Here is a 17,285-nt window from a genome sequence, read left to right on the forward strand (position 1 = left end):
AACCACACCCCCATGGAGACAGCTATCAGCTGTGGACGGAGTCACGACTGGAAAGAAGCACACCCCCAGCGAGAGGCTACAAGCAGTGGGCGGGGTCATCCCCACGGACACAGCTATCTTGGGTGTGTATTGGGAGCCTACGCTCTCAAGAGGACAACAGCTACAGCCGCGCCCCTTGTAGGAGGGTTTCTATGAAGACTTCTATCAGGAGAGACGGAGTGTGGTTGGAGGAGCGCTGCGTCGGGGGCGGGGCTTACACAGCAGCCGCGCCCCCCGGGAGGTGGAAGTGTCTACTAGGCGAGGCTGGCACGCGCCGCGGTTGCTGCTGCTGCTGGCTGTTGTTGTTATGGTCACGTGACGGAGACGTTGGGAAGATGGCGGCTCCCGCGGAGGGTGAGGGCCGGTGGCCGTTACTTACCTTTATAACGCGTCAGCCGGCGGGAGAAGGTGTGCCAGGCCCCGGTGGCTGGGAGGAAGCGTCGGCGTTTCCCGTGGTTGAAGTATCCGGGAGGGGGAGGTTCACGTGCTCAGTGCGGGCGGGCGGGGCCCTGGGTCTTCTCCTGTCCACATAGACTTTACTTTGCACGTGCAGCAGGTCTGGCTGCTTCGTCTGTCCTGTAGCTGATGGGAACCGTGCAAAGGGGCTCATTTTCAACGCACTTCGCCTTCCAAAGTTCCATACAAACCTGTGTGCTTTGAAAATATGCCTCTAACTCTGCTACTGTAGCATCCAGGCGTGTTCTTTTTCCCACTCTGTACATTGCACTGCTGCATTTTCCATAAACAGGTTGTTGCTGATTGTCTCTTGGGAGTGGGGGAATTATATAGATATAGAGAGAAAAAAATAAGGAATCGCTGGCTTATAGGACTAACAGCAAAGGCATATTTTCAAAGCACTTTAGCCTTCCAAAGTGCCATACAAACCTATGTGCTTTGAAAATATGCCTCTAAGTCTGCTACTGTAGAGCTCCTCCAGCATCCTGGCTCGTTCTTTTTCCCACTCTGTACATTGCACTGCTGCATTCCCATAAACAGGTTGTTGCTGATTGTCTCTTTGGAGTGAGGGGAACTATATAGATATAGAGCAAGAAAGAGAAAAAAAAATGTTTATAGGACTAGCAGTAGAGGAGTGTGGTAGCCGTGTTAGTCCACTCTTACTACTACTACTATTTAGCATTTCTATAGCGCTACAAGGCGTACACAGTGCTGCACAAACATAGAAGAAAGACAGTCCCTGCTCAAAGAGCTTACAATCTAATAGACAAAAAATAAATAAAGTAAGCAAATCTTAAGGTTATTAATAGAAATCAAACAAAATAAAACATGGAAAAGAAAATAAGATGATACCTTTTTATTGGACATAACTTAATACATTTCATCAAGAAATGTATTAAGTTATGTCCAATAAAAAGGGTATCTTATTTTCTATTCCATGATTTATTTTGTTTGATTTCTATTGATAACCATAGGACTAACAGCAAATGATTGAGGCATATTTTCAAAGCACTTACCCTTCCAAAGTGCCGTAGGTTTCTATGATGGAACTTTAGAAGGCTAAGTGCTTTGAAAATATGTCTGGTTCCTCTACCTGTGCGTGCAGTCTTCCAATTGAACCTCCCCCTTACCAATATCGTAAGACAGGGCACAGGTTGCTACTACTACAACAACAAATGCCATAAACTCCTAGACAAATCTTATTGAAAAGTTTGAACATTTGCTGTATGGCTTTCTTTCTCTCCTTTGTCTGCTAGAACAGTGTATCTCAGCCACTTAGCAAGTACTCCCAGACTTTACAGAATTAGTGTGTGCTGGCATGAGATAAACCTAGAATGATGCTCCTATTTACCATGGTTTTGAGGGAGGAAGGGATGACCAGGTGAAGGGGTTGGGGTGAGGACCAAGAAAGAACAGGGGCTAAGCAGCACCAACATAACGTCTCCCACTCTTCTCCAAAATCACTAGTTCATCCACTTCCCCTAAACCTTATCCTCTGTCTTATTTCTGCAAACTGTCCCAAGAAAGAGTAGCAGCCTATTTGTTAGAGCAATAGACTAAGAACAAGGGAAGCCAGGTTTCAAATCCCATTGCTGCTGCTTGTTTTCTTGAGAAAGTCACTTTACCTTCCATTGCCTTGGATACAAACTTACCTCCCTGTCACAAAACGCCTAGCTACCTGCCTGGGGTTACCCCACGACCACTTAGAGGTACTATCCCCAGCTCAGGTCTGCCTGCACCTGCCGTTTGTGCTCTACACCAGGGGCGTAGCTAGGTGGGGGCATAGGTCCCCACAGATTAAGCCCTGGCCCCCTCTACTTTTGACACTCCCCCGCCGCACACCCTCCCCTGCCACTTTGGACCTGCCACCGCTGACCCTCCCCCGTCGCCGCCAGGTACCTTTACTGGCGGGGGTCCCCAACCCCCGCCAGCCAAAGTCTTGTGACCCAGTCGGTGGGAGCAGGGGGCTAGTGTAGAGCAGGGGCGTGGCCAGACCGCAGGAGGGGGGGTCCAGTGCCAGAGGTGGTGGCACAGTTTAGCCCGCCACCACTCCCTGCCACTTTGGACCCCCTCCCGCCGTCCCCCCGGTACCTTTGCTGGCAGGGGTCCCCAACCCCCGCCAGCCAAAGTCTTCTTCAGCGCTGGTCGACTCCGGCACCTTTGCTGATGATCTGTTTCTGACTCCTGACGTCCTGTGTGCACGTCCGGTATGGGACCCCTGCCAGCAAAGGTACCGGGGGGATGGCGGGAGGGGGTCCAAAGTGGCAGGGGGTGGTGGCGGGCTAAACTGTGCCACCACCTCTGGCTCTGGACCCCCCCTCCTGCGGAGGTCTGGCCACGCCCCTGCTCTACACTAGCCCCCTGCTCCCACCGACTGGGTCACAACCGCCTCTGGGCAAGTCTCTTGCTCTCAAATTATCCTCTGATTTCTAGGTTACTGGGGCCACACTCCCAGTGGTCCCACAGTTTCCAGAAAGTACTCACAGACCCAAAACACAAACCACCAGGATTCTTTATCAGTCCAGACAGCAGTCACCAAACTAAACAGGCTTATTGTCACAACTTGAACAGTGAACAGAAAATGTGTAATCATCAAACAATAACGGGTAACAAATATGGATCAATTGTAAAACTATCTAAACATTTGTTTACTTTCTAAAAAGTACCTGGGGAGATCAGGAAATATGCTGCTCACAGATTATCAAATATAACTGATCACAGGGCCTTAGCAAAGAGATCTGTCTCTTCTCGCTTGCTAAGACTGGGGAAAAAGCCAGTAAAATCCAAATGAAGTTGAGCTCCTGGGCCAATCAGAGCCCAGAACAAGTTTTAAAAGTGTACTACTCATAGTCCTGTGGATCACTTCCTCACTGAGTGAAACTAAAGAGGGAGCATTCACTTTTCTGTAATACCTTTAACATAAAGCATTCACCACCTGCTGGCCACTAGAAGAAATACACTTCAGAAATAGGGCAGTTTTACAGGCTTAAAAAAACCCACTGTTCTGTCGTTCCTTTTACAAAGTCGCTCAGTAATGCCGACAGCTGTGTCAACATTACCACGCTGGCGGCTGCTAGCACGGCTTTGTAAAAGGTGGGGTTAGATTGTAAGCCCTCTGGGAACAGAAAAATACCTACTGTACCTGAATGTAACGTGCCTTAAACTACTCAGAAAGGTGTTAGTTGAATCCAAAACTCCTTATCCCTGTCTTTCTCTTGCCCACTCCCGTCTTGCCCCTATCTAGTGGCAGTCTCACCAATTTCTCTTTCCCCTGCACATAGTGCTAAGCAGCTTCCCATCCTACTTCTTGCCATGTCCTTGTCGCACTCCGCTCTGTCCTCCCCTCCTGCCTTTATGTTCACCTCTCAGCCCTCTTTATCCCCAATCCAGTATTGGTGTCCCACATCAGTCCTCTTTCTAATCTATTACAATGCTTGTATTCCACGGGTACCTTGTAAGTTCAGCACGGATTACATAAAGAGACTGGGTATACCTGGGACACAATGAGGTGTATTTTCAAAGCACGTAGACTTACAAAGTTCCATAAGTGTTTTGAAAATGAGCCCCAATGTCCCCTTCTTACTCTTATCGCCTACCATTTTCTCCTCCTGTCTGTCTATCCCTTTGGCTTCTCTTTCTTCCCTATCAGCCCTTCATGCTATTACAGATCCCCCCCCCCCCACACTTTTTTGCACACTGTGCCCAACTGTTTTCCGCCTTTATCTCCCTGTTCATCATTTCAACCCTCCTGTCTACCATCCAGTGCTCAGGACCATTATCCCATGTCCAACCTTCTTTTCCCCCATACCAATAGTGACTAGCAGCTTTCCCATCCCTCTTTTTGTTTCTCTTCTGTCAGTTGATGCTTGACCACACGTCTTCTGCCTTCTGATGTGGTGCTTTCCAGGCATGCACAGAAACGGGGGCTCTTGTGACCTCAGCATAATTCCTCCTACTCTCCTTTTGACACTCTGCCTTTCTTCCCGTGGGCAAGTTGAAACCTTTCCCAAGGGGCTAAGCATCAGCCCTCTTTCTCCCCTCTTCCCCCCTCCCAAAGGATTGATGCTGGACCCCAGAGGAAAGAGAGTGAGGATGGGGGAAAGATAGATGAGGCACCCCAGCCCACTTCTGCTGGCTGACAGACTGGATTCCCTGCCCCACCACTTCCTGTCAGGCCAACCAGGGGTCCCTTCTGCTTGTCTTCCTTGCCATTCCTCATGTCATGCTGTACTTGCCTCAACCACCCCCTCTCCTCTTTCCTACCTTTCCTCTCTTCTCTGTCCTCCTACTCTCACTCTCCACTTGCTTTCAGCCACCCTTCCTCTGTGTGCCTCCTTCAGACTCGCCCCACCCTGTACCTCTTTTTATTTTTCTAGTCTTGCCCTCAGATTCATATCTTATACCTTCCCCCCTTACTCCCCTCTTTTCTTCTTCCTCCTCCCCCCCCCCCCCTCTATTCTTTGTCCCTGTCTACATCTCAATCAAAAAAAGCCTCCTTGGCAACTTCAGTTATATTCCCATCTCTCCTTTGAATGGGGCAAAAGGGGGACAGTGGCAACTCTGGCAGCTTAGTTGCTTTCTGAATTCTCCTGTAGGGGAGAAGCAGAGTCCAGGCAGCAACAGCAAACTCAGCAAATTCATTCTGTGGGTGGGGCATAGTCCAGTGACTCCATGAAAATTGTAGATCTGGACAAGAAAACCAAAAAAGGATGCCCCGTGCTGAGAATGCAAGGGTGCCCTGCCCAATAAACAACCATATGAGGAACTCACAAAACATAAGATTTATTAATAAATAAACCATTAAAAAGACCTGACGTTATGGTGAATGCTTGCATTAGGGGTCCTATAAATTGCTCAAAACTTGAAAAGTCTAATGGTGTGCAGTTCAGAGAAGGTAATTTCCTCAAAAGCAATTTGATTGCCATGTTTACTTGAAGGCGCTCTTCTGCAATGATTCCAAAACCTGTCCTGGAAGAACCCCAGCCAGTCAGGTTTTCAGGATATCCACCATGAATATGTACAAGTTAGATTTCCATGCAAATCTCATGAATATTCATTGTGGATATCCTGAAAACCTGAGTGACTGGGGTTCCCCCGGGACAGATTGGGAATCGCTGCTGTACTGTTTGGCAACAGAGGAGATGTTGTTCAGTGGTTAGTTTATTTTTTGGGGTGATCAGGTGAAGTAGGGAGAGCACATTGTGGCCTTGAGAGAACTGCTACTGTTCAAAGCCCTAGCCCAGTGATTCCCAACCCTATCCTGGGAAAATCCAGCCAGACAGGTTTTCAGGAGATGTGCATGCAAATATAACTCGTGAATATTCATTATGGATATCTTGAAAACCTGGCCTGCTGCAGTTCCCCCAGGAGAAGTTTGGGAACCAGCTCTAGCCTGATGGCCAATATGAATTAGGATGTAGTTAGCATTGCCAGAAGGTGGTTGTTAAGCTACAGATATTGCTGCTGCTTCAGGCGTCTTTCTCCTCCTTTCTGGAACCCGCAGGGTTAAAACTTGAGTTGTTTGAACTGTGAGCCTCTATTTATGGAGCCCCATGTGATTCAAGAATCAGTCACACCAATGCAACTGTCACAACGGATAAGTGGGGTGCAGAAGAGAGGGGGAGGCCATGGCTGACCATTCTGTGAGTTTGAAGGGGAAGGGACATAACGTGAGTTTTGGCTGGGGTGCTGTTGTGTGCAGCGACTGCCCTGTGCAGAGTTAGAGGTGTTCTGTTGCAAGGTTGTTAGGAGACTCTTGGGAAGGGGGAAAAGAGAAATCAGGGACTTGGAGAATGGGTAGGAAGGCAGCAATTTGGAGACTGGGGAAGAGCAGAAAATGTGGACTTGGGGGATAGGAATTGGGAGAGAGCAGGGAATTGGGATGAGTTGGAGCACAAGAGGGGTGACATGCAACAAAGATTGGGTGTAAGAACAGGGACTGTGAAATAGGTGAGAGAGTTGGGGGGGCAGAAAAGGGATGGAGTGGGGACTCGGTAATAGAGTTGAGTATAAGTAGAGATGCATGAGATGGGCTGGGAGATATGAGACTTTGGTAAGAAAAAGGTGCTGAGTAGTGAAGAGACTGAGAAGTGATGTAGATGGCCTGAATGACAGGAGAGAGGTTGAAAGGTTACTACTAATCATTTCTATAGCGCTGCTAGACGTTTGCGGCTGTACAGTAAATATGTAAGAGACCGTCCCTGCTGGACAGAGCTTACAATCTAATCAAGACAGACAAAAAGGACAAATCAGGGATTAGGGAATTACTTATGGTGGGAATGATAAAACACATGGGTACTGAACAGGTGAAGAGGAGTTAAAAGCACTCTCGAAAAGGTGGGCTTTTAGCCTAGATTTGGTACTGACTGAGGAAGTAGGAATGCAGTGGAAGAGGAGGGGATGTTGTGAAGGGATGAGAGAGGGAGGAAAGGGGTATGTGAAGGGAGAGGGTGGGAATGGAGCTGGAGAGATGGTGCCTGGGTAAAAGAATATGACTTGGGGATACATCAAGTACATAGCCCGAAGACTGGAGAGAGAAAGAGGGAGGGGGGTGAGATTTAGCTATGAATGGATAGAGAGGCAGAGAAGAGAAATGGGGGGAAAAATAGAAGGAATGATCAGTGTTGGAGACAGCTTATAGAAGAGGAAGGGGGTAGGGGTATAGATCAAAAGGAGACTTTGGAAAACAATTTAGGAGAAGAGTTAAAAGAGAAAGCAGACCTGGTTTAAAAAATAAAATACCTTACAGCAAAAGTAGAAATAATGTTTTAATGTTTGGTTGTTTTTGGATTTTTTTTTTTAATATCTTGGTACTTTGTTCACTGCATACAGAGTGGTTTCCTGGTGTTTGTGCACACATTTCTGTTTCTAATTTGTGCTCCCTTACTTTGTGTTAGGTAATGGCTGGTCTCTCTTTTGCTTGTGTGACCAAAGTAAGGGATTCTTCTAGCCTGTCGGATCTGTAGCGATCTTAGCATTCTGCTTGTTCATTTTCCTGGTAGGATGTGTAGTAGTAATTGCAGTGTTGCCTTTTCGTAGCTAGTGTTGTGCTGTTGTGATATGCCAGGTTTTTTACAAGATACTGAGCGTGTATTTAAAGGATCACAATGTTCCTAGGAGTAAAGGGACTTTGTTTTGCTGTTAATGGACTCTATATAATTAAAAATTCTATAATTTAATAGAAGCATAATAATATGGCATCGTAGGGGACCAGGGGTGGCACCCTTGTGTGCTTACAGATTATACAACTTGAAATATTAAAAAAAACCTGTGTAAAATGTTTAAAAAACCATGCATATGTGTGTGTGTGTGTGTGTGTGCGTGCACGCACGCAAAAAATAACAACATTTCTGGTTCATGGTGCTATGTGTTCTGAAGGTTCACATTTTCACTTGGTCATAGGAGCCAAACTATTCATGATTCTGACCTACCAATTAGAAATTTGTAGTAGAATGTTGTGTATTGTTGATTCCTGTGCTAGATATGTGTAAAATATTTTCTGTTTTTTTATTAACAAATATTTCTTCAGCTGTTCCTAGAAACCTTTGGCATTGTAGGATAAGATGCTGGGAATCTTTTCACACAATAGGATTCTTGGACTTCATGAATCTCTTGGGATTCTTCAAACCAAGCCACTATTGTAGCTTCTTCTGTCCAATGAGACCTAGAGGGACGTCAGCACTTCATCTCACAGACTTTGATACCGGATTGAAACTTTGATTCTGAGTCAGTTCCTTTTGGTCTCGGTCTACCTCGGTCTGTCACACTATTAATCTAAATGTGAATCCCTGAGGGCAGTCTGAAGGCTTGGGTGTCCTTGATGCTTTGGTGAAAGTTTTAGTTATAACTTCTGCATCTTTTGTTTATTTTTTTAGGTGTTATTTCAGTCCATGAGAAGACTGTCCCTCCAGAGAGGACGCCTCCCTCTTGGGGGAATGGGAGCTCTGTGATGGCAGGTGGGACAACAGTTTCTCCCCAGCCTCTTAATGAGGAGCAGAAAACCCTGTTGCAACAATGGCTGGGAAAGAGAGACAGTAACAGGCAGAATGCTCCAGGAGACACGTGGCAACAAGGAAAAGTCTTAACACTGGAAGGGCAAGAAAAGTCGGAGGTCAGAGGGTCAGGGGACAAGCAAGACCAGCATTTGGATGTAATGTCTGCAATGGTCCTGGAAGGAAAACCTGCTGATCTGGCTGAGGGACAGGATGAGATGGTGGCTTTAGTAAATAGTGGGCAGTTTCTGTACAGTACAGAAGTGACATTACAAACTGACCATAGTGTCATCAGCTGCCCAGCTGTGCCTCCTGCTGTGGACAGGGAATGCTGGGAGGAGGACAAAGCAGTTCTGGAATGGAGTTTAGCACCTGAAGGCACTCTGGAAGAGGCGCCTATGAGTTCAGGCTGGCAGCTTCAGGAGCTAGAGCAGTCCCTGCCTGAAGCTATCCTTTACCATGGTGAGTGTGACTGGAAGCTGATGCGCTCTATTCTGTTTCTGAAGTATCTGGAGATCCTAACACTGTTCATTTTTATGTAGATGCTGGGTTTGAATTTTGTGGACCTGGGGATTCGGGAGCTGCTTAGTCCCCGAGGGTGGAGGTGTGGGCTGTGGAGCAGGTTTAGTTCTAGCTCAGTCCTCTCTTTTAGTTAGAACATGGAGACCCTATATTATTATGGCAAGCAAAAGAGCAGCCCGGGGCTGCGGCTTACGGTAAGAAAGGTTCCCGAACGAACTGAGAGAGGCCAAGAGCACAGCTCAGGGGAAAGTCACAGGCTTCTGTGTTAGACAACCACCTTATTAGAGCTTCTGTTTTCGCTTTCTTCTGCAGCCTGTTTCCTGTCATCTGTGATCTACATGATTTATTTCCTGTTGTAGAGAGGTGTGGTAGCCGTGTTAGTCCACTTTTAAAGGTAATCAATAGAAATAAAACAAAACATGGAAAAGAAAATAAGATGATACCTTTTTTATTAGACATAACTTAATACATTTCTTGATTAGCTTTCGAAGGTTGCCCTTCTTCCTCAGATCGGAAATAAGCAAATGTTGGTAGATGACAGTATATATAAGTGAAACATCAAAGCATTTCAGTGGCAGTCTAACAGGATGGGGGTGGATAGGTGAGAGACAGGGCGATATGCGTGGAGACAGGAGGGTGACAAACAAAGCAGTACATTTCTATGATTTATAATGGGCTAGAAAACCCAGATCTTTAAGTTCTGTCTGGTGGGTAAATATTTTGACACCAGTCATTCTAACTTCAAAGGTCTTATGTTCCTGTATTGTTTTAAAGCTACCCAAAATCCACAAACCTGGAAACCCTGGCAGACCAATCATATCGGGTATTGGCACACTCACGGAGGAAGTATCTGGACTCATAGAGGGAATTCTGAAACCTCTCGTGCGCAAAACAAACAGCTTCATACAAGACACCACAGACTTTCTGAATAAATTGAAAAATATCAAGCAATTACCACCTAACACCCTTCTGGTCACGATGGATGTAGAATCACTATACAGCAACATTCCACATGCGGATGGCATAGCTGCATGTGGGAGGCTCCTAAAATCATCCACACTGGACCAACAATACTCACCAGAAACTATTACAAAATTAATCAAATTTATTTTAACTCACAACTACTTCCGCTTTAACAATGATATCTAAGTACAAATAATGGGCGATTGGCACCAGGACAGCACCCCAATATGCCAACCTATTTATGGCTGAGCTGGAAGAGACATTTCTGAATACATACCAGACCAAACCCCTAAAATACTACCAGTACATCGATGACATTTTTATGATTTGGACTGAGGGGGAAGAAACTCTGAAACAATTTTACAATTCCTTCAATACATACCATCCTACACTAAAATCAGATTCAAAATTGACTACTCCCCAGAAAAAGTCGATTTTTTTGGACACCATGGTCTCAATCAGCGATGGCTGTATATAAACATCTATATACAAGAAACCCACAGACAGATGCAGCTACCTCCACAACTCCAGCTTCCACCCTTCACATACAAAAAGATCCATTATTTACAGCCAAGCCACAAGATACCACCGTATCTGCTCTGACCCAGGGGACAGAGACAGACACCTTGAAATCCTGACTGTATTCTTCGAACAGAAAGGCTATTGCCTCCTCCCTCTAAACACCCAGGGAAAATCTGCTACAGTACAAACAAAAAAAAGCCACAGATATAGTCCCCCTTATAGTGACATACAATCCAGAGCTGGAAAAATTAAGAAAAATCATAAAAGATCTTCAGCCTCTACTCCAGGAGGATGAATTACTGAAAGAGATATTCCCATCCCCACCAGTGCTGGCTTTCCGACAGCCACCCAACTTAAAACACAAGCTAATCAGAAGTAAACTCCCAACACAGACTCAAAAAGAAGAGAATGGCACACATCCTTGCAATATATCCAGTTGCAAACTATGCCAAAACATTTCACAGGACCCCACAATCATTCACAAAGGAAAAATATTCATCATAAAGGAATCCTTTACATGCTCATCTTCCAATGTGGTATACATCATTCAGTGTAAAAAATGTGACGAAGGGTGCTATATTGGAGAAACAAGCCAGATGCTAAAGACAAGATTTAATTTACATAGACATCATATGAAAAATGCCAGTGCCAGCCAGGATGTCACCTGTGGGACGGCACTTTACAAAACCAGAACACTGTACCACCAGTGATTTCATAGTAAGAATCCTGAAAGGTAACTTTAAAACAATACAGGAACGTAAGACCTTTGAAGTCAGAATGATTAAGTATTTTGACACCCACCAGCCAGAACTTAACAAAGATCTGGGTTTTCTAGCCCATTATAAACCATAGAAATGTACTGCTTCTGTTTGTCACCCTCCTGTCTCCACGCATATCGCCCTGTCTCTCACCTATCCACCCCCATCCTGTTAGACTGCCACTGAAATGCTTTGATGTTTCACTTATATATACTGTCATCTACCAACATTTGCTTATTTCCGATCTGACGAAGAAGGGCAACCTTCGAAAGCTAATCAAGAAATGTATTAAGTTATGTCCAATAAAAAAGGTATCATCTTATTTTCTTTTCCATGTTTTATTTTGTTTTATTTCTATTGTTTGCCTGTTGTAAAATTCGTGGGTACTTTTTAAACCCACAGGCTTTGCACCAATTTTAAAGCAAAGTGTGTATTTGCTTTTGCTTTGAAACTTGCTGCTGGTGTAAAATATTTGAACATTTGCATCTGCTCTGTGTGTGATACTTCATGGAAAGTGACATGTTTAGATGGGGGAAAAGTGCACGGGAATTATTGTCCTTCTCCACTCAGGAAACGGGTCCTCTTAAGGCAGTTTCAGATGAAATGTTATTTACTCACATAAAAGGCTTTAAAAATGTTCTGCTGATTGATCAAGGTCTAGTGACTACTAGCTATTTTTTTTGGCTATCCTAAACAGGCTTAGTAAACACCTAGCGGTGGTGGTTTTAGATTGGTTGACTAACAGAAGCCCAGAGTAATTTATCATTCCTAACACAGTACAAAGAGAAGGAGGGATTTTGTTCCTAGTTATCGTAAGTTAATGGTTAATAGAATTCAGAAAAATAATACAAAGATAGAGGACAGAATAGTTGCATGAAACACTTGTTCAAGGTTAAAGCAGGGCTGAGGTCTTGCCAAGGGTGTGACAACATTGGGCACAGCAAGATTGCCAGGCCTGACTCTCTTTTCTGTTACTGCTAGAGATTTTATGGCGAGACTGGGAGGATCTGTCTCTTCAGTCCCACTGCTGCCCAGATGGTATGCAGGCTCGTGATGCTGGCAGTGGAGTGCAGTTCGAATTCACACTCATGTCTTACAACATCCTGGCCCAGGACCTGGTTGAGCAGAGCCCCGAGCTGTATGTACATTGCCACCCGGACATCTTGAGCTGGAGTTACCGTTTCCAGAATATATTGCAAGAGCTCCAGCACTGGGATCCTGATGTGAGTGCCAGGGAATGGGTTTCCAGTGCCATGTGGGTAGGGATTTGTTTAAAGCACATGGTAGAACAGTGCAGGATTGATCAGGAAGTGCCTGATGCAGGACCTTGTTTAATGTGTAGAAGAATGTAAATTTAAAGAGGGATAATGGAGATTTAATACCCCTTCCTAATACTGACCTTCTCTTTGGGTTTTCCAGATTCTTTGTCTCCAGGAAGTGCAGGAGAATCACTACTGGGAACAGCTGGAGCCGACCCTGGGAATGATGGGTAATTGCACAGTACAAATCCTTTCCCTAAAAGTGGGGCGGCTACTACAGGATGAAGAGAGATGTGCAAGCAGTGCCACTTAACAGTTGATGCCTTTTTCTTTACCAGGACATCAGTTTGAATGGATTTTCTCTGCAGCTGTCTCAAATCTTAGCCAAATGTGTGCTTGCCTTTCTTAAGATATTAGGGCATAGGCTGGAAAGCTTTCAGGACTGAATGCCAAGGAGGACTTTACCACATCCATCTCATCCTTCCCCAATAAGAATAAACCTGGGAGCTGAGGGTCTCCCACCCAACAATGCAACCAAAGCCGGTTGCACCATACTGCCCTTAGGCCCTCTCCATTCTGTCTCGCTGCTGCCTCGTAAATGCTGGAACTGTGAGAATTTCCAAAACTTGCAGGTCGGCTGTGCTGCTTATGGCAGTAGATTCTGTGAGTTTTTAAACTTCTGTGGTGCCAGCATTTGGGAAGGAGTGATGTGTGGCACATTTGCCAGGGAGTGATAAGAAAACCTGGAGAGATCAGAGCTCTGAAATCCAAGTGAGGACTGTGTATCAAGGAGTAGGTGGTGGTAAAACAGTTTCAGAAGTAGCAAATAGGTTAAGAAGGATGAGGACTGAGTAAAGGATGTTGGATTTAGCCAGAAACAGGTCACTGGATACTTTGGCAAGGGCTGTTTGTGTGGAATGTAGGCTGCAAAGAGTCACAGATATCTTGAGTTGAAAGTCATGACAGCAGAGGTCAACATGCTCAAGTAGATGAGCGAAGAGTTGGAAAGGCAGTTAGGATTCAGTGAAGATTTTTTTAGGATTGGAGTAACCGTAGCATGTTTGAAGGCATCAGGACAGTAGTGGGGTTAGAGCTGAGTAGATGAGTGGGAACAGAGGAACAGGTAGTGAATTTGGAGGAGGAGAGATGTGCAGATTCCTCTTCTGTAATTTTAGGAAAGGAAGAAGACTGACGGGTTGAAGGAAGGTTGTGAGAATGAAGTGGGGGAATGGAGATGGAGGTACTCTGCCATAGTTTGGACAGAAAGTGAATGGGGGTTGGTGGAGGAGACACTTTGAGGAGCTCAGCGTGGCAGAGAGATGGCGAGGGTTGGAGGCAAGAGAGTTTGTCAGATGGACATAATATTCTTGTTTAGCAAGAGCAAGTGTGGACTGGAAGGAGGTTGGCAAGAATATGAAATGTGCAACCTCACCTTGAGTATTGTGTTCACTTCTTGTCACCGTATCTCAAAAATGATATAGTGGTATTAGAAAAGGTTCAAAGAAGAGCAACCAGAATGATAAAGGGGATGGACCTCCTGTCATATGAGGAAAGGCTAAAGAGGTTAGGGCTCTTCAGCTTGGAAAAGAGACAGTTGAGGGGCGATATGATTGAGGTCTACAAAATCCAGAGTGGTGTATAATGAGTAGAAGTGAATCGATTCTTTACACTTTCAAAAAGTACAAAGAAGAGGGGACATTCAAGGAAGTTACGTGGAAATACTTTTGAAACAAATAGGAGGAAATATTTTTTCACTCAAAAAATAGTTAAGTTCTGGAACTCTTTGCAGGAGGATGTAATAGTGGCTAGCATATCTGAGTTTAAAAAAAGGTTTGATCAAGTTCCTGGAGGATAAGTCCATAGTCTGCTATTGAGACAGATATGAGGAAGCCACTGCTTGCCTTGTTATTGGGATCGTGATATGTTGCTACCTTTTGGGTTTCTGCCAGGTATTTGTGACCTGGCTTCGCCACTGTTGGCAACGGGATACGGGGCTAGATGGATCATTGGTCTGACCCTGTATGGCTATTGTTATGAAGTCGGCATGTGCATGGACTGCTGTGAATGTTCTGTCCTTCCCATCATGCACTCCTCCTAGTAGAAATTCAGACTACGATACAGAAAGGGTCTGAAGGCCCATTTTAGTCTGTTCGTTGTCACCTTTGGTGCAGTGCCATAGACTCCATTGTGAGGGTATTTCTAAAACTGGGTGATTTCAATGTATATGCTTTCACAAGTTTACTGCTATTGAACAAGTTCATTAATCTGTAAAGGGAGCAATAATTGATTTTGATCTGGTTTGTATATATGCAGACAATTTAATTAAAAATAAAGGATATTCAGAGTTTATTAAAAAAAAGAGAGAGAAACTGCAGAAGAACCTTGCCAGAGTTGGAAAAGTGGGTGGCAAAAGGGCAGATTAAATTGATGCACATAGAGGAAAAAGAATCTTAGCTATACTTATACAACACTAGGCTCAGTATTAAGTCACTACCCAAGAAAAGGATCTTGGAATCAATTTGGACAATACCCTGCAATCCTCAGTCAATAAAACAAAATGTTAGGAATTATTGGGAAGAAATGGGTCGTTATGCAGGGGGTCAAAATGAGTTTATTGTAATTGGAAGATGTCAGGAGGTTGCACAGCAATACTGTTAAAGATGGATACAATGTTCACTGCTCTCCCCCCCCCCCCCCCCCCCTCGCCATCCCCCTATTTTGTGGGGACTGTTTGTGTGGTATTAGTCTTGGTCAAAATATTTGCTCTTTCAGAACTGGGGCTTTGATGTTGAGTTACGAAGCCTTCAAGCTCTAGGATCGGTGGATTTGGGAATGGCACAGAAGGGTTTGGCGGATGGGCACGAGAATATGGACAATGTTTCTGGGATGGATGGGGCTCAGGGGTTGGCATGGGAACATGTTGCCTCAGGAATAGGGAGGGTGAGGAAAAGGCAAGGGTTGGGCATGGAGCCTTTCATCCACATAAGAAGAGATGAGAGTTAAGAATCCAAAGGCACATGCTGTAGAGGAGAGAGAGTAGCACATTTAAAACAAATAAGAGAATATTTTTTCAGCTGGGGAACTCATTGCTGGAGCAAGTGCCAAAAACAGTTAATATTGCTGGGTTTATAGGAGGTTTGGACAATTCCTGGAGGAAAAGTCCATAAACTGTTATTAAGGTGGACTTAGGAGAAGCCACTGCTTATCCTTGGGATTAAGTAGCATGGAATCGTGCCATTTTTGGGGGCTCTGCCAGGTACTAGTGACTTGGACTGGTCACTGTTAGGGTACTGTGCTAGATGGACCTTTGGTCATCCCGGTATGACTGTTCTTATAATGGGAGACGTGACAGAAATACTCATAAAGCTCAGGATAAGAAGCAGAGCTTTCAGTGGAAAGAGTTCTTAAGAAACAGATTAAAATGACGGAAGCAAAAGACCATACAGCCTTTCCAGTTTGCCATCTACACTGACTACCAAGCTGTATAGGTCCTTGCTCTGTGCTTGTCCCATGCTTTAGAAGAAGAGGTCACACATTGCTCCTCAGTCTCTCCGCTTGGGGATTCATCTCAAAATATTTCTTCATAGAAGATAAATGGAATGACTTTCCAGGGAAGGTGATGGAGACAAAAGCTGAAAAAGAATACAAGAAAATCTGCAATTACAGATAGGATCTTTGCTTGCAAGGAAGTGGGGGGGGGGGGGGGGGGGGGATCGGAGTTGGTGCAGCACCAAAGACTCCAGTTCAAGACTGGAATTGGCAGATCAGATGGGCTTTATAATTCTTCTCTGTCATCTGTTTCAGCCCTTGGTAGTGCAGTGCTTACTATTGGGTGCTCTGGGGGAAATGAGTTGCTGGTCTCAATTGGTTCACTGTGGCATTACTGGGTCCCTTTTACCCTCATGCTGCTCCTTTCCAGCTTGGGGTTAAAGCATATCTGCCCTCCCTGGGTTGCACCTGGGTGTGGATACACAAAGCTCATTGGTTTGTAGTGTCAACTGATATCTTTCCTGAACACTAAATTCTGTAGTGCCATTTTTCAAAGGCATTTAACCCATGCAGATATCTTTTTGAAATTAGCCTTCCTTCCACTATAGCTAAATGTGTGCATGCTGCGACCTGCATGAGTCCTTTTTCTTTCCAATACTTATATTAAACTGAACCTGAGAACATATAGTATAATTCTAGCAGCAACACTACCTACTACCCCCCCCCCCCCAGCTTAGCTGAAATTGGGTGGCGGAGCAGTTGGGGGGAAGAGGTGGTGGTGGTTGGGAGGCGAGGATAGGGGAGGGCAGACATATACGGTCTGTACCAGAGCCGGTGATGGGAGGCGGGACTGGTGGTTGGGAGGCGAGAAATACTGCTGGGCAGACTTATATGGTCTGTGCCCTGAAAAGGACAGGTACAAATTCAAGGTAAGGTATACACATATGAGTTTGTCATGGGCAGACTGGATGGACCATGCAGGTCTTTATCTGCCGTCATCTACTATGTTACGTAATCTTGCTGTTCCATCCAACTCTACCTAAACCATTGAAATTAACCAATTAATGTGTGGCTCTGGGCCATATGGGGTAAAGTAGTCCAGAAGGGCTCTCAAATCATTATCAGTAGGTGACTATTTTTAACCATCCAAGAGGAAGCTGTAGACAGAAGTGGGAGGCCAGGAAAGGCAGAATATGCCCTGATCATGTTTCATTTTAAAGACACTATGTATTTTTGGCTGGTTTGTTTGTACCTGCTTCAGAACACATGTAAGCCTTGAATGTTTC

At 45.0% G+C, this 17,285-nt stretch overlaps 1 protein-coding gene across 2 annotated transcripts in view; it reads left to right on the forward strand.

The window, feature by feature from the left end:
- The first annotated feature begins 259 nt into the window (after positions 1–259).
- ANGEL1 (angel homolog 1) overlaps positions 260–17,285 on the forward strand; it is a 44,876-nt gene continuing 27,850 nt past the window's right edge. The window contains exons 1-4 of one of the 2 annotated variants that reach the window (XM_030214755.1): positions 260–393; positions 8,370–8,948; positions 12,233–12,474; positions 12,671–12,740. In XM_030214755.1, coding sequence (XP_030070615.1) covers positions 375–393; positions 8,370–8,948; positions 12,233–12,474; positions 12,671–12,740 — 910 coding nt within the window. In that variant the 5' untranslated portion in view covers positions 260–374. The other variant, XM_030214756.1, reaches the window with a different exon arrangement.

This window comes from Microcaecilia unicolor, chromosome 9 (genome assembly GCF_901765095.1).
Source record: "Microcaecilia unicolor chromosome 9, aMicUni1.1, whole genome shotgun sequence".
In the NCBI taxonomy this organism is placed as follows: Eukaryota; Metazoa; Chordata; class Amphibia; order Gymnophiona; family Siphonopidae; genus Microcaecilia; species Microcaecilia unicolor.